We start from the raw sequence: 25,273 nt of genomic DNA on the forward strand, positions 1-25,273 counted from the left end.
TTTATTTATTTATTTTTTTGTTCAAAGTTTACAGCACGTAATTAAAATGAACAATTCTACTTTGGTATACTTTTCGTTGAAACCAAGGAAATATTAAGAACTGTATTAGCGAGTATTCCCTCCACTAGCAGTAACAGAAGCTTTTAACTGGCAAAGGACGTTTTGAGTCAGATTTTCGAAGATTGTCTTACGCCTGCACCAGTATGTCGCCAAGCTCTCTAGAATTTCTGAGGGCACACACATGGCTCTGTAAACGTCTTCATATCTCATTTCAAATATGTTTAAGGAGATTGAAAGCTGGACTGCGAGTAGGAAAACAAATCGCAGATATGAACCCCGAACATTTATACTTAATTATAACTTAATTTGTATTTTAAAAGTAACTTAAATGTACTGCATAATTTATTTTATTTTTGGTTCTTGCAATTGTAGTTTTCTTTTTAAAAATTATCGAATGGAGCAATTAGCATAAAATAAAACATAAATGCTTTAGATTTTGGTTGAAATTTTGGCGTACTAATACTTGATTTACAATATTATTTAAAATTAGCAAAAAGATGTAAATAGTTTTAATAATGTAAAACTTTATTTACGCATGTTTTGTTTGAGCCGATCACAGCAACGGCATTATTTAGTAACAAATTCAAGATATAATTTTATAGTGTAATTGTTATTAACTGTCCTAAAACAACAGTTATTTGAAGTAAGGAACAAAACCGCAAATAAAAAATAGATATTTTTCAACACGAACATAAAGAATAAAACCACAAAATCACCAGTTAAAAGAAATACTATTTAAATAATGTGGTTAATCAGTTAAATTGAGTACTTACAGTTTATAAAATATAAGTATACAGGGTGTTTTTTTAAAAAGTAACATACGATAACTGAAAAAAGAGGTCACTTAGACGATCTCAAAGACCCTACACTTAATGGGTCTTACGTCATCAGCAACAAAGATAATGGGTGTTTTATTTATTTTGCCAACTTTTTATTTGGTTCATAACTTTTTAACCACACTGTGTATATTCATCATTTATTTTATTTATTTATTTATCATTATAAGAAATCCAGGTTCGGATTAAAAATATAGGAGAGATATTCCGACCCAAAAACAGCATCCTGTACATTAGATTTTTTAAAAATGTATTCTGCATTTGAAAATAATATATTATAAACTTAGTTATCGTCTGCCTGCACCAGTATGTTGCCAAGCTCTCTAGAATTTCTGGGAGCAAACACATGGCCCTGTAAATGTCTTCATCTTTCATCACAAATATGTTCAAGGGGATTTAAAGCTAAAGTACGAGTAGGAAAACAAATCGCGAGATTTCAACCCCGTCAAGATTCTCAGTAACTGTCCGAACAGTGTGATTACTTAGATTTAATTTAGTGGTAAAATTTTGAGGAGTGATGAAACTTGTTTCCATAATAATGGAATTTTAAATCGCCATAATTTCCATTATTGGTCAATGGAAAATCTACACTGGTTGAGGGAATAGTTAATTTCCGATTAATAGGTCAATATATTTTTATTTTTTTTGAAGAAAAACCTTTGTTGCTGGGGAAAATTCCTTTACGCGAAAGAGGAATTATGGTATGGCAGCAAGATGGCGCCCCCTCACATAAAAGCGGTATTTTAATAATTACCTTAGTGCCAAAGAGTTAGATTAGAACTAATGGGCTCCCCTATGGCCTCAAGATTGCCTGATCGCCCAAGATTGCCCTCAGATTTGTTTGTGGGGGTCTATTTAAAAGAAATTGTTTATAACGAAGAACGTACAGTTATAGACGATTTAAAAACTAAAATCAGATAAGCACGTACCCTGATTATTCAAAAGATGATACATGCGGCATGTATACGTGAACTGCTTAGATGGTTTGACGCCTGTATTGAAGCAGAAGAAGGTTATTTTGAACATCTCTTAAAATTATTTCACATTTTGAATGATATTGATTATTGATGGATTCGACCGTAACTTAATGGAAATTCATTTTATGTAACAATAAAACACTGAAAACTTTGTTTTTGAAACTTGCACAAAATTTATTATAAAATGTTACCACTACACTTGTTTCGGCAGAGTGCCTTTCTCAAGTGATCTATTTTTGGTATGCGTTTACACTTTACAGTCTTTAATGAAATAGGTTGAGGAGGGCAGAACGGTTTGCCACAAGTTGGTCATTCAGAATAATTATATCTGTGTTTTTTAATTTGTTAATTTTCATAGATTCTAACAAAGATAGCTTAAGGCCTTCATTTTGAACGTGAAGAATTTGAAATTCGTCATTAAAAGAATGATTATGATCTAGAAGGTGAAGTGCGTATGTAGAATCCGTTTTTCTATTATTGGAAGCCCTTTTTTGTTCTGCTATTCGCTTATTAAAATTTCTACCAGTTTGACCGATGTAAGTTTTTGAGCAGTCGCCACATTTTAGTTTGTATACTCCACTGTGTAAGTGCTTTTTATATTGGCTCTTGTTGTTTTGAATATATTTGCCTAAGTTTTTGTTTGTTCTGAAAGCTGGTGTTATTCCTTTCTTTTTTGCCGAAACAACTGTAGTGATAATATTTTATAATAAATTTTGTGGAAGTTTTGAAAACAAAGTTTTCAGTGTTTTATTGATTATTGTTGAAAATAAACATTAAATTAAACATTTAGCGAAAATAATATTCTTAAATCTAAAAGTAAGTAGGTACCTGACGAACTAGTCATGCTCTGCAAATTCCGCATACCACTGTCTGGCGAAGACTCTAAAAAGAATAATCTTTATCCCTTCCATATACAGGAAGTACATGGAGGAAGATTGCTCCCTGGAGATGAAATACTTGGAATTGATTTTAGTATGTGGATCACCCGAAATTCAAGGATTATAAACATGTTTAGTCACGGTTGAAGCAAAATTCACGGGAGATGGGGTATAAAATCTCAGTAACTCAAATGTTTTGGAAGAGCAAAATCAATTTGCCGAGAGACAGAATCACTCGCAACATAAATTTTATGTTATTGTATGGTGTGGCATATTTGATAACAAATTAATAGGACCATATATTTTTACCTCCCAGCCTAACCAGTGAAGTTTACTTAGATTTATAAAAAGAGCAAGATTTTGCATTCAATAAGGTGGTGGTTATTTTAAACAATTACTTCAGTTTTGATAATAGTTCTTTTTCTGCAAAATTTCTGCTGTTTTTTTATTTTTAAAGATACTTTGTTTATTAAAGTTATGTATTTTTTATAAATTATTTATTATTTATTCATTAATTAAAAAAACGTAAATATTTTTTATGAATTATTTATTGCACATAATAAAAAAAAGCACTTTTAGAGCCGATTGTTCAAACGGTAATCAAAACTTGATTGTAATCAAATATTTAATTACAATCAAATACATCACAGCAGCTGTCAAAATTATTAAAAATTGCTTATTATTATTATTGGTTTGTAAATAAAAACATGAAATGATCATCAGAAAGAGTTTAATTATGGGTTATTTTAAATTAAAACGCGAAATAATAAAATTGAATAAAATAAATCAGTCAACATAACCCCAAAACGTGACGTATTTGATGATAATTAAATATTTGTTTGCAATCAAGTTTTGATTAGCGTTCGAACAATTGGCCCTTAAATGTTAAATGGCCTTAATTTATTGATATTAAATAATGGTATTAATTAAAATTAAGTCGTATTTAATTTTTTTTCTACTTATTTTAAAAATTTTACAAAACAAACAGAAAAAACATTTTGCCGAAAATTCAAACCATACCACTAAATTTTGTTTTTCGTCCTCTTTTCCTCTTTAACAAATTAATTCATTGAACACCTTAAATAATATTTGCGTATCAAATATAAAGAAAATATACAGAAGTTGGCAAAATAGATAAAATACCCAGTATCTTTGTTCTTGATGAAGTAAGACTCATTAGGTATGGGATATTTGAGATCGCTTAGTGTCCCCTTTTTACAAAAAAATATTAACAAAAAGCACTAAAAACTCGGGCATGTAGGGCCCAACCCCTTGAGCACCAAGTCGCCGAACTGAGCCTAGCTCAGAGCGGAGACTTGAGGCCCAAGTAAGCAATTTTAGTTCGCGAATAAGCCACATTAAGATAACAGGAATATAGCGACAACGCGCTGTCCTGAGTTTTGAATTCGGTTAGGAAACCATGTTGGGATTCTATTACCCAGGATCTCCACATGAAGAGCATTTGGCTGATAGTTGTGCCCCTATCGCGCGTCAGAGTGCTATAGGGGGAAAAGGGATGGTCTGGAGTATCGGAGCGTGGTGGAGTGACTCCTGTTTTTACCCGAGTTAATACACCTCGCTCCAATGAATTGTTACACCCGAACGTAAGGGGTGAACATTTCTCACAGGCTGGGTTTGATTAAATTGCTTGCTTGCTGCTAGTGTCCCCTTTTTACAGTTAACGTATGTACTTTCCGATAGAAATATTCTTTAGAGCAAAATATTTGCTTACGTCTACTTTAACATAAATTTCTCTAAGGGACCAGATGTAAATATGTGCAAAAAGAACAGTACAGTGTTGTATTAAAATTAATAAATAATAAAGGATAACCATGTTATCCTGGAAATTTAGAAATCTCAAAGACATTAAAGAGCAAATACAGAATAAATTTAACAAATGTTGGTATATTGGGAGCAACTAAAAATACTGAAAAAAAAAGGAAACCTCAAGGTCAGGTGCAAGTACTTTGGGAAACACAATGTTTATGATAGTGTATAAAAAGAATGGATAAATATTTTATTATGTTGTAAAATACTTTACTTTGGTTTTATGCGCTTGAATTTCTGCTTTTGTGTTGGAAAATTGATTAATTTAAATTAGTCCAAACACAAAGCAAAATTTTTTATCTTTACACCTTTTTGCTATATTGTTTTTTAAACGTACGTGACATGATTTATGTTTTGGAAAAAATTTTATATTCATTAAATACTTGTTTCATCTTTCCTTATAATCTAAACTATGAATATCTCTAGGAACACTTACTCTGGTGGCCGACCCCGAAGGTTGAAACTGATGAAGGTAACTTGGACCCTCTGTCCTGGCCCCGCGAGAAATGTGTAGACGCAATTTCTCGAGTGACCACGGGGGTTCTCGAACTCTGGAGCGTAAAATGTCCCGTTCATTGGACCGCCGGGTCGACTCACAAACGTCTGATCACACTCTGTAAAAAAATAGAAAATATATAAATCTATCTGGTTCAAGAAGACCTTAATAAATATAGTTTTATTACGTTATAATATCTACAGTAGGTACATTTCTTAAGTAATCTCCGCCAATATAAATGGTATAAACCATAAAATTAAGAGTAATAAATCTTTACCTGAACTAAGATAACTGTTGTTAGGACGTTTCAGTAAAGTAGTCAATGAAAATGGAGGACAAGGGCCTTTTTGTAAAGTTATTTGACTTGAAAGCACACTACATTTATATAATTATCTACAAGACTTGTAGTACTTTGGTCGTATAATAAGGCAAACCAGATATGTAACGCTGGCTAATGACGGAAGGAAAACTAAATGCCAAGCGCAGTATTGAAAGGAGAATTTCATGGTTTAGAAATTTAAGGGAGTGGCTTCATATGAGTTCCACATTATTCAGGACACCTGTGAATAAAGTTAAAATTCCTATATAATTATTTTCATCCTCCAATAGAATATGGAACTTTGTAGAAGAAGAATTAACCTTCTTGTTATTTGTAGCCTGTCCCGATACAATGTCAGACAATGTCAGATTAAATATGATATGGGGAATTAATAATCAAGCAATCCATTACAAAAAATTTCAATAAATAATACATAGGTAGTGACATAAAATCGTTCGAAACCAAATTGACTATATTTTAATAAACCACAGATACCGAAACGCAATACAATCGGTGAAAGCGTACCCAGGTGCAGACGTGGCGTCGGACCACAATACTTTTGTAGCAAAATTCCAACTTCACTTAAAAAAGATACAAAAAAGCTACAAAAGTGATAAACTAAACATACAAAAATTAGAATCAGAAGACGTCAAAGAAAAACTACAACAAGAAATTAATGCAAACCTAGAATCCACACCGGAATCAATTGATGGTGATGTTGAACAACAGTGGCAATTCTTTAAAAATGCAATTATCAAACCAAGTATCAGAGAACTCACAACAACCAGATGCAAGAAAGGAGATTGGATGACAGAAGAAATCTTGGAAATAATGGAGGACAGATAAAGGCAAAAGAATATCAACATAACTCAGTATCAACAGCTGCATAATCAAGTAAAAAGGAAAATAAGAGAAGTTAAAGAGACTTATTTCGCTGGAAAATGCCAAGAAATAAAAGACTTACAAAAAAAGTATGATAACTTTAATCTCCAAAATAAAGTTAAAGAATTAGTTGGGGTAGCAGAACAAAAAACCTCAAGCATACTAATGGACAAACAAAGAAACATTTTAGTGGAGACAGAACGAAAATTGGGAAGATGGAAAGAATATATAGAGGAATTATTCCATGACCAGAGACAGGAAAATACATATGACGATAATCAAAGTTAAGACGAGTGACCCGAAATCACAAAGTCAGAAGTTATGCATGCAGTAAAGTCCATGAAAAATAATAAAGCTGCTGGTCCAGATGAAATACCAAGTAAATTGCTAAAACTGGTCAATAAAAAAAACATAGATCTTTAAGTCCAACTACTGAACACAATCTATTCCACAGGAATCATTCCACGTGAAATGCTGACATGAACATTTATTTGTCTACCAAAGGAAGTAAATGCCAAAGAATGTAGTGATTATAAAACGATCAGTCTAATGTCACATACCTTAAAAATCCTGCTAAAAATCATCCATAATAGAATACACGCTAAGCTGGAGATAGATATTAGTGATTCCCAGTTTGGATTTTGGAATAGAGAGAGGCACAAAAGAGGCACTATTTTCTTTTAACGTGCTGGCCCAAAGATGTTTGGATATTAATCGAGATCTTTATGTATATTTTATAGATTACAACAAGGCATTCGATAAAGTAAAACATGACCGACTTATGTATAGAAGTACTTAAAAACAAGAATGTGGATGTGAGGGATGTAACATTGATATTAAATTTATACTATAACCAACGATCAAATGTGAAAATTGGAAGAGAAGTGTCAGAGGAAGTGGAGATAAGGAGAGGGGTCAGGCAAGGTTGCATACTGTCACCGTTATTGTTTAATGCTTATTCTGAAAAAATCATACAAGACACTTTGGTAAACGAGACAGTCTGCATAAAAGTGAACGGAAGTTTAATTAACAACATTAGGTATGCCGACGATATAGTCATAATAGCCGACAACTTGAAAGACTTAGAAAGAATAATAAATAAACTATTAAGATATAGTGAAGAATACGGACTCTCTCTTAACATCAAAAAAACCAAATTCATGAAAATTAGCAAGAACAACAATACAATCGAAATATTAACGGTAGGCGGCCAGAGTCAAAGAGTCAAAATTGAAAAAGCACGTCCCAACGTGAAAATAAAAAAGATTGTATGAAGCAAAGATCTGACATTGGCCCTCAGAATAAGGCTAATTAAATGCTATGTACACAGTATACTCTACTATGAAGCTGAATCATAGACATTAAACCGGAATACAATAAATCGACTTAACGCATTCGAAATGAGGACATTTAGAAGATAGTTAAGGATTCCATGGGTAGAGTCACGAATACAAAAGTGTTAAGGAGAATAGGCACAGGGAGGGAAATGGAAAATACAATAAAAGAAAGGAAATTGCAATATCTCATATACATTTTTGTGAAAAAGTAGTAGTAGTCTATTGAAATTGTTAAATCTTTTTAGAACCAAACGTACCCAACGCCTTTGCTAGTCTTAATTTTAAAAACATTAAAACGAAATTTGCAAAATGAATACGAAACTTAATTAAATTTAACGTAAATTAAATGATTAAATTTTCTATTAATAAATTTATAGTTCAAAACAGATTACTTATCAGCTAAAGCTAAGAAATAGATATATCACGTATACTATTTTCTAGTTAACTTTAATAAGCTGTTTTATAATAATGGTTAACATTTAAAGAAACTACGAAAAACTTTTCAATTTGTTAATGCATCTAGAGATGACAATAAATTAAACAGATAATCCAGACGAGTAAAAACTAACTAATAGGTAATAAGTTAGGTGTATGTACAGCAATTTGCGGGAAGGTGTATGTTGACATATTGCATATTTTCCATGCAAGCACTTCGCTAGGCCACATATGTGCACTCTCCACAGCTAAATTGTTAAGTATTTACCCGAATAAGTCTTTTTAAAAATGTGTAAATACTACTGGTGACAAAGTTTACTAATTCTTAAAATATATTAAAAATTATAGATAACGCTCTATCATATAAGTCGTAATTTGTTCAAAATATTCATCAATTTGTTGAAGAAAAGTCATGCTTTTAACATTATATAAAAAATTGGCACTAGATATCTCTCACTCTTTCTCTCTCTCTCTCTCTCTCTCTCTCTCTCTCTCTCTCTCTTAATACGTTCTGTCGTTACTAATTGTCGTGATTTCTTACCATACGAGCAACTATCTCTTTCCATCAGCTTCTATCCTGAGCTGTTCTCCTGGACTGTGACAATATCTTGCTACTGGCTTTCTGCACTTGATCTGTCCATCAAATAAATAAGCGACCTATGCGGCTGTAATATTTTCCGAAATTATAAGTCTCTCCAGATTATCATGATTTATTCTTGCAATATATTAAAAACTTTAAGATGCCTGCCAGACAAATAAAAGAGAATTGAGTCTGAATGTTACGCACTTGAAGGATTGAGTCATTTGTTCTGTGCTTTGTGAATGAGATCCGAAACATGTTCGCTTAGCACATTTAGAAGCCGTCAACTCTTTTTTATTGTCATATTTTATTGTCCATGTTTCAGACATTTAACTGAGTATAAGAAAAATTAAGGCACGCAGCAATCTTATTCTGGTGTTCTTCGATAAACAGCGATCTGTTCATAGTTTTGATAATCAACTCATAGCATTTTTATTCTCCTACGTGTTTCGGTTTTATTAAAAACCTGCATTACTAAAGCTAAATCCTAGATAATTGAACTCGGATATGAGCTCGATAATTGGACTCCTTTAAACTGGTCCAAAGCTTCGATTGTTTGCAGTATACTTAAATAATCGACTATCATAATATGTCTTCTCGTTATATATTCCCCAGAGAAGTTAAAGACTTGGAAATAGAATATATCCTTGACCCTTTTATTATTGTCGTATAGGTTCTTCAGCAGAGCTGACAGTTGATTAGGAAATCCTAGCTCGTGTAGTATTTTTCACAAAACTTTCCAGTTTCTGATAATCTAGAAAGCAGATGAGCATGGAAATTTTGAATTTTTAAGCTTTTTCAGAAGAATTTGCTCCTTTATCCTTAATGAAACCTGCGGTATTTGTTTATTCAGGTATATCTGTCTGGTATAATGATTCCTAATAGAATATAACAAAGGTATAAAAATATTGACACGGTTATCTAATTAAGTAAAAAATGGTCCACTAGGATCATATTATATTTATAAACAGTGTGTTCCAATGAAAATTTGACCACCCTAGAAACTCAGAAACCAAGAGTTTCTTCAAAATTAAAAAAACACATCAATTTGTATTAAGAGCCAATTAATTAAAAACCAATTTTTGTGCAAAATTCATGCCCTTAAATGTAACACCCTACTGCCCCGCATCCACCCCCAGTTTTTTTTAAATAGTAAGTATGGTTAAGTAGCACATCATTTGATAGGTAAAATTTTCTCTATACCACACTTTATTTTATTTATTCACATAATAACTTTAAAGGTAATTTTGGATTTAACTATGTAATTTATTTATAGAAAATCAGTAATAACAAAAAAAACATAAAATTTTACCAAAAAACTAATTCAATGTTCTTACTGACCTCCAGTACAATAATTTAATCAACCTGCAAATCGATATCAACACGCCAGTAAAATTAAAGATATATTTTTTCTTTTTTTAAAGATATCACTTTTTCATATAATTTTTTTTAAAGATAATGGGGTACGGGGCACCAACACATTATGATATACTCGTAAAACAATTTTTGTATCAACATTTTCCAGGGCGTTGGATTGGCAGAAGTGGTACAATAGAGTGGCCGGCAAGGTCACCGGATCTTTCGGCTTTGAATTTTTTTTTGTGGGGATACCTAAAATCAAAAATATACGCCACTCCGCCTGCGATCTTGCAGAGTTGCGACAAAGAACGTGACAGAATGCCGATTATTGACACCGGAGGTATTTGCAAATGTACGACAAGGCTTTGAAAATATACTGTTTTATTTTATGAAGGTCACATGAGGTCATTTCAAACATTTAATTGGTTAATTTGATAAAATTTTGTGTTTTTTGTCATTACTGTGTTCAACCGATAAATTAGTTAAATCCAAAATTTTCTTCAAAGTTATTCCAAAAATTTAAAAAATAGAGTGTTGTGTAGAGAATAAAAATACCTTTGAATGAATTTTGCATGAAAATATACATATATATATATATATATATATATATATATATATATATATATATATATATATACCTATATATTTTATTGAGTGTCTCAAACCGTATTATATTTATTGTAAAATTAATATTTCTTGGGATCAAGTGAAATAAGTAATATTAAATTTTTCAATTTAAATCAACGTTTTGGCAGGTAATTCTTACCTTTTTCAAGATTCTAACACGTACAATATTGAGAACAAGATGTTATGGTAAAACGTATAAAAACTTAGCAACTTTACCATCACATAAAGCGAGACAGTAACATTAATGAACGAAGAGAATAAAAATTAAAATCTAGTGTCTCTTTGCTTACTGTCATTAATATATAATTATGTTTACATGGGCGTATGCATGGACAACACCAAAGATACGTGTAACCCACGTGGTAAATAGAATTGAAGAAGAAATAAGAAATCTGTTCCGTTGGTGAATAATTTTATAAATTTAATAAAAAAAGTTTTCGTAAAGGCTTCGCTGGATGTGTAGATATATAAAGAAAGACTACCCGGTATTACTTTGCCTCCTAAACTAGTAATTACTAGGCAAGGAACATGCAATGAACTGCAATGAAACAGTAATTTCAGAATTTGATAATGATATTTTTGAAACCATTCAAAAATGAAAAAAAAAATATTTAAAAAATCCGAAATTGAAACAGCAACTCGCATATATTAATAATAATTATAAATTAATCATCATCGTCATCCAGCCTTCATTCATCACATCCACTGCTGGACATAGGCCTCCCTTAAACTTCCCCATGCTTTGCGATTTTGTGCTCTTTGTTGCCAATTTTTCGTGATACGCCTGATGTCGTCAGCCCACGTGTAGGTGGTCTTCCTCCACTACGTTTGTCTGCTCTTGGCCTCCAATGTGTAATGTTACTTGTCCATCGTGAGTCATGTATTATCGCTACACGGCCTGCCCAATCCCATTTAAGTTCCGCTATGCTTTCCGCAACATCAGTAATACTCGTCCTTCTTCGCAGATCTTCCTTTCTTATTCGGTCCCGCAACGTCACTCCCAGCATAGATCGTTCCATTATCCACTCCTCTCTTTGCCACTCTCAATTTCGATATAAATTAATAGTTACCACAATTACTTTATTAGAAAGAGAAGAATATAATTTACATGAGTGGGTAAAATTAGTAAACAATTTAAAGTCAAAAATTAAATCGACTCTTTTCAGTAATGGTCAATTAATTATAGAATGAAATGTGTTTAAAAGGTATTGAGAAGAAGAAGAGGTTTTTCGTTATTATCTCTAATGTTGCTTTTCGATGAAATTGAACCATATTTGCAATCCACTCTACAATAAGCTCCAATTACATAGTCGATGTAGGACGTTTATTTTCAATGTAAAAATTAATTTTTAGTTATCGAAGACAGTTTTAAGACCGAAAATACTAAAAATTTTTCTTCAATTTTGGTTGCCTATAAATTTGAATTCGGCTTATAACCAACCTACTTATATTGGCTGATGGTTTAAAATACTAATTATATAAAAGTTTATTTGGTTAAGTCTCGATAGGCATAATTGATTTTAACGTACTGTCGCTAAGACATCGACAATGTGCCCCTAATTTCTATGTAACCACCCCGTTATGCATACGTTTTCTCTTCATAGTGATTTTGCTGAAATATTTTAAAAGTGGACCAGTATTGATTTGAGCATGTTTTTTAGAACAAGTATGTGATCCTCTATGATCCCTTTGAAGGTTCTTAAATTCTATCAAAACATTAAGTTCAGGGATTTCTATCTTCACTTTAGTTGTATCCGATTTTTTGTTTATATAGATTTTAACGAATTTTTACATCAAAATGCATAATTATCTAATCAGAATGTGGTATCTGCAGTAGGAATATAGGTGTCTGTTATTGCAGTTGTCAAATGTTGTTTGGTCTTATTATTGAAATTGACAAAAACAAATTTTCCGTAAGGACATATAATTTACCGTAATAAATGAAAATCTTAAAGAACCTACCGAGCCGGAATCTACATTTATAGCATTTTTCATGTAAAAATGCTTGCACGTCATTCAAGATTTACGATGTCAGAACCCCACAGCGTTGCCAAAACATCAGAATAGTTAGTAAGTGAGGAATTTTTTAAAATGTCAACTGTTTGTCAAACTATTATATTAACAGTAAATACACTTAGTTTTAAGACTACTGCAGTACGCTAAAATCCATTGGAAAACATTTCAATACAAAATTATATACTCTAAATTTTAAACTTACCTCTTTTAGGGCTTTAATAGTAAAAATGTCATTATTTCTTGTTCAAAATAATCCATCTTACATGAAAGCTTATCAGCTTCCTACAGACTATTTATGTGTTGTGGCAAAGCACAATCACAATATACAACAATAATTAGTTTTTAAAGATATTAATCTAAATTTAATATGTATTTATAACTACAATTTATTAATATATATTATATTATGATCAAATTGTACAATAAATCAAAACATAAACAAAATTCTTACTCTAAAAAATCGGCAACACTTTATACACTTTTGCCACACGCTGAACTGTCAATAAAATTTGAAATATTCGTGTATCAGTTGCGTACAATTGTCTAGTATATTTAATTAAATTTATTATTTTTTGGAATATTAGACTTAAAGAGTTATTTCATAAAATTTATATTATTAATAATAACAAATATTTTTGGTTATGTAATCAATATAATTCTAACATTTCCAATATAATGATGATTTTATTTTTCTGATTATTATACCATGTTGACGCCTATGAAAGATCACTCAGTTCCGTATGGGTTTCGTATTATTAGCTGTGTTAGGAAAATTTGAACTCTAAGGTTAACGTTCTGGAAATTTTAAATATAAGTGACGTCACTTTATATAAATTGTGACGTGCACGCATTTTTATATGAAAAATACTATAAGTACTTTATTGTCACTCTTTTCTAAAAATTTTTACCTAAATATCTAATTACAAAAATATAAATAATGTAGACCCTAACGAACAGGAGATAGGACGTCTTTCTGCGCTTCATATTATTATGGGTATTATCGATGACTTAAGACTGAGACTTTACTGAGCACCACAAACCAAATACAACCTAATTAATGGTTTTATAGCCCTACACAATTCTTAAATATTCTTATTTTTTTCAATACGATTTCCGGAGCAAAAATCGAGACGTAAAATTTTTAGTTAAAGGTGTTATTTTTATTACAATCATTTGTAGTTTAATTCCATGTAAACACAATTTTTAACTTGCACAAAACATGCCACAAGAAAACAGTTTCAGAAACATATAAAAAAGATAAACTATAGATAGTGAGAATCATTATAAAGAGTTTTGACAAAACATGGGAAGAATTGCTGACATAAGAGGATTTTTGCATAGATGAGATTCAAGTTTCACCTCAAAAAGAAGATATTATGATCGGATTCAGTAATTAAATTACTGTACCAGTACCTGATCTAAAACACTTACAATTGTCTTAATCAGTGATAATCATGGCTGAAATAGGTTGCTATAAGAAAGAGCGTAGGCGCAAAATTTCGGGCCAATGCTTTTTAAATGCAATCATTTTTTTCGAATTGGAGAAAACTAACAAATATTTTTAAAAAATTTAAACGCGGAATGAAAGATTATGTTATTACCGAGGGCAGAAATAAACAAAAAGTTTTTTTGAATAAGATATTTGAAATTAAAAATCACGCTAAATTTTCTCTTCTTTCTCACCCCTGTAACTTATTAAAATAAACATTATTTAAGTTTTCAGGGAGTTTCAGCGCTCAGTAATAATGTATACTTTCATTCCGCGTTTAAATTTTAAAAAAATACTTATTAGTTTTTTTAGGATTCGAACAAAATGAATGCATTTAAAAAGCATTGGCCCGATATTTTGCGCCTACGCTCTTTGTCATGGATTTTACATTAAAATCATCTTTCACAAATATAAATCGGTTTGGTACAGAATTTTAATTCAAAACAAGGTTTTTCATAAAGTGCATCAAAATATCTTTGGGATATTTGTCGTATATATATGTTACGTTAATTTGAATAATAATATATTTTAGTACATATACATTTTATAATTATTAAAGACTTATTACCAAACTACCTATAAAATACATATACTAAATTTAACTTAATATATCTATACTAATACTATACTTTATACTAAGTTTAAAAATATTTTGTTCGTAAGATTTTTAACAGAAATTAATTTATAATTTTATCTGTCGTAAGCTGTGGATGAGACGACATATCTCGAAATGGATTCTAAAGCTCACATTAGATTAGAATATTGCACAAAAGACATAATAGCTGAAGTTCAGAATAGCGTAAATGCAAAGCAATCCTTACAGTCTAGACTCTAGTATTTAGGTAAAGTGAGATACGTCGAAATATTTAGCTGCCTTAATTATAATCATATTATAACAATCTAATCAATGATCCTGCGTCATATAAGAGCTGCATAGTTTCTCATCGCTAGCGTATGCCTATTCTTACAATTAATAATTATATTTTTTTGCTTTGTAATATTGGTTATTGGGATTATGCCATAATATATATATATATATATATATATATATATATATATATATATATATATATATATATATATATATATATATATATATATATATATATATATATATATATATATATTTGGGAAAGATTTCCGTGGTTAGTACAATTAAACCTAGAGCTAAGATAAATACTATTATAAAAATTAATATTAAACTCACCAGTCTTCCGGGTTGAATCGCGTCGATATCCATTGGGCCGAACTTTCGACATACTCTCTGATGTCTTCTTCAGGGCTTCCGAGGTCTCAGTCTCCCGAGCTCCTAGAGACTACTACACTCACTAGTCACTTCTAATTCAGTAGTGAACTAGTGAGTGAACTATAAGTGACTAGTGAGTGTAGTAGTGTCTGGGGGCTCGGGAGACTGAGACCTCGGAAGCCCTGAAGAAGACATCAGAGAGGATGTCGAAAGCTCGGCCCAATGAATATCGACGCGGTTCAACCCGGAAGACTGGTGAGTTTAATTTTAATTTTTATAATAGTATTAATCTTAGCTCTAGCTTTAATATATATATATATATATATATATATATATATATATATATATATATATATCAAACTTGAATTTATTAGAAGAGAAAACTTGAATATCTCCTGCAAATAATGAGAAATAGCAGATACTACTGGACACTGCAGTTAAGTGGAAGATCGACGGAAAAGGAGAAGTTGGTAGGGAGACATATTCATGGCTCCTAAACCTTCGTCAATGGACTGGCTTCTCAGCAGATTAATTGTTACGTGCCGCGCAAGATAGGGAATAATATCGGCAAATGATCATGTAAGCTATCCCTGCCTAATTTGTGCCTAATTTGGGAAGTAACAGCCCGCCTTAAGTGGTGTAGATGGCATTAAAAAATGCATAGCTAAAATTAAATGGAAGTAGGCAGGACACATTGCTAGAGAAAAAGATAATAAATGGATTAAAAAGATCTTGGAGTGAAGACCAAGAGCAGTTAGATGAAACCCGGTAAAATAATACATTAGATGGACTCACGATATAATAAGGATATATACCAACTCGATTGCAACAGCGCAAGATAGATTTAACGGAAGAAAATGCTTTCTAAAGAAGGCCAATGTTCAGCAGTAGACAACTATGGGCTAATAATGACGACGTACCAATACTAGAATCCACAAGAATCTTTCTAAAGATCTAGCACCGGCATCCGGGACCAGGACTTGTTACAAGACCTGATGGTACCTTTAGGTGATGGAATGTAAAGTGAGACATAAACCACTTTGCTCCCTTTAAAAATCTAGGGTAGAATTAAATATCTCCTACACCACTACAAAACAGATTGGATATATTATTATAGTATCGCCCTCCTTAAATAGATTTCTAGAGCTAGCATAGCACTAGGTAATACCAAATACTTGGACAACTGTAAGCGTGGTGTACATACACACAAGAGGACGACAAGGCAACGCTGACACTAAATCCTATAAGCCGATCAGCCTTACATTATTTTAGTTAAAGGCAATAGAACAAATTTTTGATTGATATAATACAGAGAGGGACATTAAGGGATCATCGTCTCAATGGCAACCAGCATACCAATCCACAAAGAAAATTAACATTAACAGCACTAGACAAGGTAGTTCAGACAATCAGTCGCTCCATGACATGGACTACCGGAACTGCCTCCATGGAGGTCATACTTGATCTTCCTTAATTACAGATATGGATAAAAAACCTAGAGATAAAACGCCAGGGAACAGGGCGAAATAATATCAGCAGCAAATCTTGAGAGATAACAAACAATTATCCAGAGTTGAATATGGTATTAGATATATATGCAGCCTGAAAATAACTTCTAAAAGCCATTTACTGTCAATTTCTAAAAAGAGACGAATGAGAATTAAATAATCTCATAATGGCAGATCAGTGCTGGTATACAGACAACTCTAAAATAGATGAAAAAGTTTAACCTGGAGTACACGGAGGAAAACCCAGACTAAGGTTTAGTTGAAAGCCCTAGACAATCAGTCCACTATATTTCAAGCCTAAACTCATGCTATAGAGATGTGCGTACAGAAAATAATAAAGAGGAACTGTAGAGATAAAAATTATATCGGATAGCCTAGAGGCATTCAAAGCACTGAGGTGGAATCGAATTGACCACAAGTTAGGTGGAAACTGTCTTTCAAAAAGCAGACCTACTTGATACCAAAGGACCAAAAAAAAACATACATAAGTCCAGAACTTGTCGTTGAAATTCAAAAATCTACTAGATATGAATAGAAATACTATGCGAATCACTGTAAGTCACAGACACTATTTGCCTTAAGGCATATGAATAAAATTGGACTTATAAAAGTGCAGGTTGCAGATTTTGTCAGGCTAAAGACGAGATGGAGGAACACTTTGTATATAACTGCCCAGGATTAGAAAAGATAAGGCTTAATTGAGTATTATCAACTGAAGACCAACAACTTTGTAGAGTTTGCCAATAGACTTTGTTAAGAAGACTGGGCTGAAAGTACAATCTAAGGATGTTTAATACAGAATACATGCATTTCTTTCCAGCGATGATTATAGCTTTAATTTCTTTTTGCATGTCGTTGTTGTCAGTTATTTTTGTTTCCAGATATTTAAATTTTGCGACTCCTTGTGACACATATGCATGTTGTCTTGTCTTCATTAATACTTAATCCCATTTTACTGATCTCTTGCTCTAATTGTAGCATTTGTTCTCTTACTAATATTGTAGTTTTAGCGACTATTTATCAATATCATCTACAAAGGCTATCAATAATTGTTGACTATCCGCTTAGAACATTTGCATCGTAGTTTTCGCTGTTTGTATGCTTTGTCCAGGGCAATATTCAAAAATAGGGGTGGAATCTCTTTGCCTTGTTTTAAACAGCCAATAAACTGTAATGGTTTTTAAAATCATCATTAAGAGATACAAAACTTATAACCATAAGTGACTATAAGTTTGAAAGTGTTAAAGTGTTACAGAAATTGATTTTACAGACTTACCAATGTTCTTGTCGACGTGAAGTTATACCTTGTCGTGGTACATTATAAACCCAAAATAAGATTAAAATTTACTGTTACACCGTTTAAATAGTACAACAGTTACCTGCAGTCATGCCCATATCCGGTGCTCAACTGTCATATACCAGAATTACCAACCTCATTAGTATTTTGTAATAATTCAGTTAATTTCTGTAATTTGATGATTAATTTGCTATTAACAATTTATCTACTTTTCTCTAGTTTCCATATTAATATATAAGAACTAAGTTTTACACATACCATTACAGATAGCTTATTTACGCCGACAATAGGTTTTTCAAAAAAAAAATTTGTATTTTTAATTCATATTTGGATTAATATTTTATTACCACACACTCACTTAAGTTTGTTTTGTAATTCTGGCTCTTTAAGTTTCTTGTTTAAGAAATTATTTCAATTATTTTGATTGTTACATTTAGATTTAAGTTATTTAGTGATTGTTAAAAGTATGCCAATATTATACATATTAACTTACTATTTCCATTTAAATGTTTAATTACTATTTCAGTAATATCCATTTGCTTCAAAAACTAGTTAACTTTAGTTACAATACTAAGAAATAGAAGAAGAACTGTCACACTTTACCTGCATTAGCTTGTCAAATTTACCTCTTAAAAGTCTAGTAGGCAACAAAAAACTCAGTTTTACTAGTTCCTCTTCTACTAAGTGATGCAGTGCCATTAAGTCCCCCTTTTTAAATTTAATGTCTGTTTTGTCCTTTGAATTGTGTTCTGTTTGTCCCTAAGTGTCCTTAACTGCTTTAGTTTTAATAATTTTAACATATCTGACATCACAATTTTCTGCCAAAACAGAAATTAAATTCAACTTTATTAAAGAAATTTGATAATTACAAGTTAAAGAAATTGCGCACCCACAGAATTGTACATCTAATTTCATTCATTGTCATACAACTATCCTTTTAATAAAAAAATTCAATAAATTAAGACGTTTCTAAAAAATATATCTTTTGAATAAATATGAATAACTTTTAATAATTTAAATAATATAAAACATCACTTTCAATAAACAAACGAATCACATTATACCTTATTCCTATTTTATTTGTTAACATCTCTCCCGTCAAGAACCTTCCCCGCTGGTTATTTAACAATTACAATAAAAAAACCAAAGATCACCCATCATCAGCAATACAGGATAGTTTGAACTATGTTTTCCGAATCATTAACAAATAATTCTTGTACCGGTATGTAAGTAATATTTTGTTTAGTTACTAATTCATTACAATTAGATTATCTTATACCAATTTGTGGGTTTTTACTTTATCTGCTTAATCAATTTTATTCATATTAAACACGGACAAATAATATTGGCATAATTACTGTAATTTTTATCTTTATCTTTATAAGACAGCACCCTAATATGAGCTTTTTATAATTTCAGCATTTAATTTACTTTGTACCGTTTGACCTGAAGCTGCTTTGCAGAGTGTAGAAAGCGAAACCGGTCGTTTTGATAGTAAAATTAAATTGATTGTGAGTAAGTCTTATTTTATTTCTTTTTACCTATTAGTAATGGGTTTTATTTTCCTGAGTTTACTCGAACACAACTCTTGGGTTTGTCGATAAAGATCTTGGTCAATCTAATGAATTTTTGGTGTAGTTTTTGTTGCTTCATGGTTAGACGCCAATAATGTTATCGTATGCTTGCTTGAAAGTTAAAAATATATTGTGTATCTGCTTACTGAACTTCCATGTTTTTTTCAACTGCTATATGGTTAATATCTAGTCAATCGTTCATCTGTTTCTTTTGAGCTTACATTGATAGTCTCCAACTGTTTCTTACATTGATAGTCGCCAACGCTATCTTCCACAAATGGAGGTATGCAATTAATCAAACATTTTCAAGTACTTTGTATAAGTATGTGTTCCGAAAAATGTTTGCGGTTAGTACAATTAAACAAAGAGCTAAGATTAATACTATTACAAGAAAAAATATTAAACTTAACAGTCTTTCGGGCTGAACCGCGTCGATTATTATTGCGCCTAGCTTTCGGCATCTTTTTGATATCTTCTTAAGGGGTTTCGAGGTCTCAGTTTCCCAAGCCCTTAAACACTACTACACTGATCACTAACCAATACATTACTGCTATTGGGAACAGAGGACTGTTCACTTATACCATCAATGGTGACGCGATTTGGGTGGAGGTTGGCGGGGGGAATGGCGCAGGGGTTGGCCCGAACATTTCTGACACTACGATTTTGATTGGCAGGTAAAGCGGACGATATTTTCTTTATGAGAGGTCTCCATATCAAAGGTAACGGTATGCCGTCATCTCTTTTATTGAGAGTTTTTTTTTTTCTCTTTTTTTTCTGGAGTTTTCAAAACTAATTTTGTGACCTGTATAAAGATGGTGTTTTTTTAGAGCTAAAATGAAATCGGAATGTTCATTTTCGCAATGATCGGAACAGAAGTTGAATGTTCATAATTCCTATTTTGGATTTTAAGATTTGTTTAGCCTATATAAGATCGGGGACAGTCTGCACAAGAGGGATAGTATGCACAAGGAATTTCATAAACTACGTGTTGTTTATGAAATTAATTAAAATTAAAATGAAAAATAAAAAAAATAAATTAAACATTTATTTAGAATGTTGTCTCTAATTGATCGGACAAGAGAGAAAAGTTTTTGTTGGGGGGTAAATAACATAACATAACATAACATAACAATATCTTTATTTTTAGAAAATAATATACATTCCGTGAACATAAAATTATTTAAAAAAAACAGTGTCACAAACGAAAATATTATTTACTTATTCCTAACCGTTACATATACAAATAGTCATCCACAGAATATGGCTCAAGAGCTACCAGTAATTTAAATATTTGATGTTTATACAAACTTAATCTTTCCTCCCTTTTAATAGGTTCAGGCAGTTTATTAAACAATTTGATGCAGCAATAAAGAGCGTTTTTTCTGTTATACTTAACCTGTGTATTGGAATTTTATAATTATATAACCTGGTATTTACTATACTATTGGGCTCAAAGTTCCTAAAGAGTATTTTATTCTTATATAGAAACAGTAAGCATTCTTGAATAAATACAGCGTAAACTGTTAAAATATTATTACTCCTAAAATGCCCTCTACATGGTTCCCTACTTTTTAAGTCAAACATGACTCTGATTATTTTTTTCTGAACCATAAATACATTATTTATGTCCCTACTGTGGCCAAAATTTATTAGACCATATCTAAATTTTGCTTGAAAATTAGCATGATACACTGTTTTTAATGAGTTACTATTCATGTATTTTTTTAGAACTCTAAAGCTGTAAATCACTTTACTCAAAGACATACATAACTGGTCAACATGTTTATCCCAACATAAAAAACTGTCAATATATAATCCTAAAAATTTGGTACTGCTGCTAATATTTAAAGTGTCATTATTTACAATAATACTGTTTGGCATATCTGAATGTGCATAATTTGTCTTAAACAAAAGAAGATATGTTTTATTTTGATTTAAAACCAACCTATTCATAGAAAACCAGTCTTTAGCTTTCTGGAACTCTAAACTAGCATTAACGCTTAGAACAGACATGTCTTTACCACTGACTAAAATGTTTGTATCATCTGCATAATTTGTTATGCTGGAAGTAGTATTAGCCACTAGACCATGAAGATCATTGATGTAGATCACAAACAGTAAAGGACCAATCACACTTCCTTGTGGTACTCCAATATTGATAGTGCTTTCAGATGGGATGCCTATTTCAGTGTTTTTATGTATTTTTACTAAATGTCTCCTATTTGCCAAGTAGGACTTAAACCAGTTCAATATATATATCAACGTATACCATATTTCTCCAATTTATCAAATAATAGGTCATGCACTAAACAATCATATGCCTTTGATAGGTCCAAAAAGAGGCCCAAAGCCATATGACCAATCTCAGTACATTTCAAAATATCCCAGACAAATTGAAAAATCGCAGTCTGAGTTGATTTTCCCTGTTGATAACCATGCTGATTTGCACTAATAATATGACATTTTGTTAAAAATTCTGTTATCCGCCTATACATAGTTATTTCTAAGATTTTTGAAAAGAAACATAGAAGGCTAATTGGTCTATAGTTAATAAATAATTTAGGATCACCCTTTTTGTAAACAGGTGTTACTATGGCAGTTTTTAGGCATTCAGGAAATACACCAGATTTTAGTGAATTATTTATTATTGTAGTGAGAGGATTCACTATCTCCTTTATACACAGTTTAAGGATTTTAGTGGGTATTTCATCAATTCCACAACTCATTTTGTTTTTTAAATTTTTAGTTTTATCCATAATTTCAGTTTCTGTCACAGGTGCGACAAACACTGAATTTATGTTACTTGCAACGTTGTCTTTATATTCAGTGTATTGTAATTGAGATAAAGTGTTATTTAAAGTAGTATTTGAGTGGATCATGTATTTATCAGCAATCTCTTGAGGACTACCCTCTACTTTTATTGAATTTACACTTTTTAATTGACCATTAATTTCACTAACAATTTGCCACGTGCATTTATTTTTGTTGGCAGCTTCAGACATCCCGTTTTCATATAGCTTTGATCGTTTTGTTATTAGTTTCTTATTATATTCTTTTTTTACCTGTCTATAGGAATCATAGAATTTATGGTTAACTCTGCTCATTGTAAACAAGATGTCTAAACGAATCTTACATTCTATTATCTCTGGATCATCTCTTCTATTAAGGCCTTTTTTACGTTGCCTAGAATCTAACTTTTTAAAAGGAAAGCACTGATTGAATATATACAGAAACTGATTTAAGAAAGTACTCCATTGATCATTTACACATTTGTAACTTAAATTAAGCCAGTCATGATTATGTAATTTACTTATAAAGGTTTCAATATTATTTGTACTAAAATGTCTTTTCATTTCAAGAGTATTCGTTTCTGCTTCCTCTGCCTGAAAAGTTAATTTTTGGGTAGAATGATCAGAGATTCCAGCGTGCAAGACTTCTACTGACACATATGATTGCATATTTGTTAGTATGTTATCTATACAAGTTTTAGATGTGGCAGTTACTCTAGTATAGTCTTCAATTACATGACAAATATTATATGAGTTAATTAACATACAAAATTTTACTTTATCTAATGTGTTATTCTTAAGATCGATATTCAAATCTCCCCCTATAATTATAATTGTGTTTTCTATCATAATTCTTCCCAGTATAATATCAAATTTGTTTAAAAAATCTGCCAGATCGCTACCTGATGGTCTGTAAACTGATGCTATAATGAGTTTGTTATTACCTATATTAGCTTCGCATACAGCACACTCTATTACCCTATCTACTGATAACTCTTGTATATCCTTTCTCAGCTTAGCTCTAATATTTAAGCTAGTTTAAAACACGCCCTCATTCAAAACGGTTACGGCTAATAGAAGCATCCACAGACATCAATATCCCACTCAATCTCAACCCAAAGACTCAGACTCTCATTATACGAAAGCTTTTCTTCTTTACATCAAACGTGTAACTGATAAAATAGACAAAATTCTTAAATCAAGAGGAATAAGAGAATATTTAAAAGATATGACATCCTAATAATTGTTTTGTAATGGTATATAAAAAAGAAACAATGTAAAAAGCTCTCTAAAAAGGCAGATAAACCTATTAAATTATTTACTTTAAAGACAACGAACAAGTTTAAATTTCTCCTTTTTAATTTTTCTTTTTTCTTTGTCGTAAATTCCAATTCTGATCGCATCGTTCTGAGAATTACGGCTTCACGTTAACGTCCCTTGTTCTAAAGGGCCTATCAGTGAAATATAGAAGTCGAGATGGTATCTGGCAAATTAAGCCGAAGTAAGGCGAGATATGGTAAACAATTTGGAAGCTTGCCATGCAGAAAGATCAATGATGACGCTGGCTGGACGCCATCAAAATTAATTGACTGCAAAGATACATCCTCTCTCTGATTGTAAATGGAAGCTGAAGGATATTTTTGAGATTAAAGATTTATGATATATGCCGCCTAATGACGGTCGTTTATTACACATGAGTTCTAGTTTTGGATTTATAATATCTTGCATAAAGGTATAATTTTTATGGTACATAAATTTGGTGATTTACTATGTACTTAAGGAAATAATATGGTAGTATAGTAGCAATAAAAATAATATAAACTGGTAATAGTATTATTGATTATTGATACGTCTTTTAGAAAAGTATCTCACACCATACATTTCTACATATAAAAGCGTTTCTGATAGAGTAGCTTATATTATAATAGACCTAGATAATAAAACCAAGATCAAGGTTATACAAGTGTACGCTTCCACAAGTGTAACACATCAGGATGAGGTAGTTGAAATATTCTAAGAAGATTTGATAACAGCATAAGAAGAAAATGATACAAAGCATACCATCATTGTGAGAGATTTTAATGTAAAATAAGGTAAAAAAAAGAAAATACTGAAACTAAAATAGCGATGCATGGTTATATCACACGAAATGAAAGAGGAGAAAAATTATATAACTTCTTATAACAACAAAATTTATATGCCATGAACACACACTTTAAAAAACCAGCAAACTGCAAATAAACGTGGATATCTCCCGATAAAAAAGACGAAAAACGAGATCGATTACTTCTTCTGTAGGAACAAAGACATTTTTGAAGATATAGCTGCTCTCAATCGATTCACAACTGGCAGCGATCATCGCCTTTTTAAGAGCAAGGATTCTTGCTAAACAGACAAAAACCATTAGAAACAGGCCACATAATTGTTTTAATTAGATAGATCAAACTAAAATACGACAGAAGGGAGATCAGTACAGAGAAGTCTTAAGAAAAGAATTTGTGAAACATTATCAACAAGAATATTCCGACATAAACACAATTAATTAAGTAATGCAATGAAAGCTCTTAAAAGCAGGACTGACTGTTGCAAAGAAAACGAAAAATAAAGAAGACAAAAAGTATTGGAACAAAACGGTTAATAGAAAAGAGACGCACATTTCTAAGCAAAGGAAAGCAAAACGCCAATGGTTTCAAAGAATTGAATAAACAAATAAAGAAGGTAGTTAAGCAAGATTTAAGGAT

At 31.4% G+C, this 25,273-nt stretch overlaps 1 protein-coding gene across 3 annotated transcripts in view; it reads right to left on the reverse strand.

Annotated features, from left to right (window-relative positions):
• Positions 1 to 25,273, reverse strand: part of LOC140439959 (tolloid-like protein 1) — a 740,970-nt gene that overhangs the window by 174,545 nt on the left and 541,152 nt on the right. For all 3 annotated transcript variants that reach the window (XM_072530156.1, XM_072530155.1, XM_072530154.1), the window contains one exon: positions 5,015 to 5,192. In XM_072530156.1, the coding sequence (XP_072386257.1) occupies positions 5,015 to 5,192 (178 nt within the window). The remainder of the gene's footprint in view (positions 1 to 5,014; positions 5,193 to 25,273) is intronic.

The sequence above is a fragment of the Diabrotica undecimpunctata genome, chromosome 4 (genome assembly GCF_040954645.1).
Source record: "Diabrotica undecimpunctata isolate CICGRU chromosome 4, icDiaUnde3, whole genome shotgun sequence".
In the NCBI taxonomy this organism is placed as follows: Eukaryota; Metazoa; Arthropoda; class Insecta; order Coleoptera; family Chrysomelidae; genus Diabrotica; species Diabrotica undecimpunctata.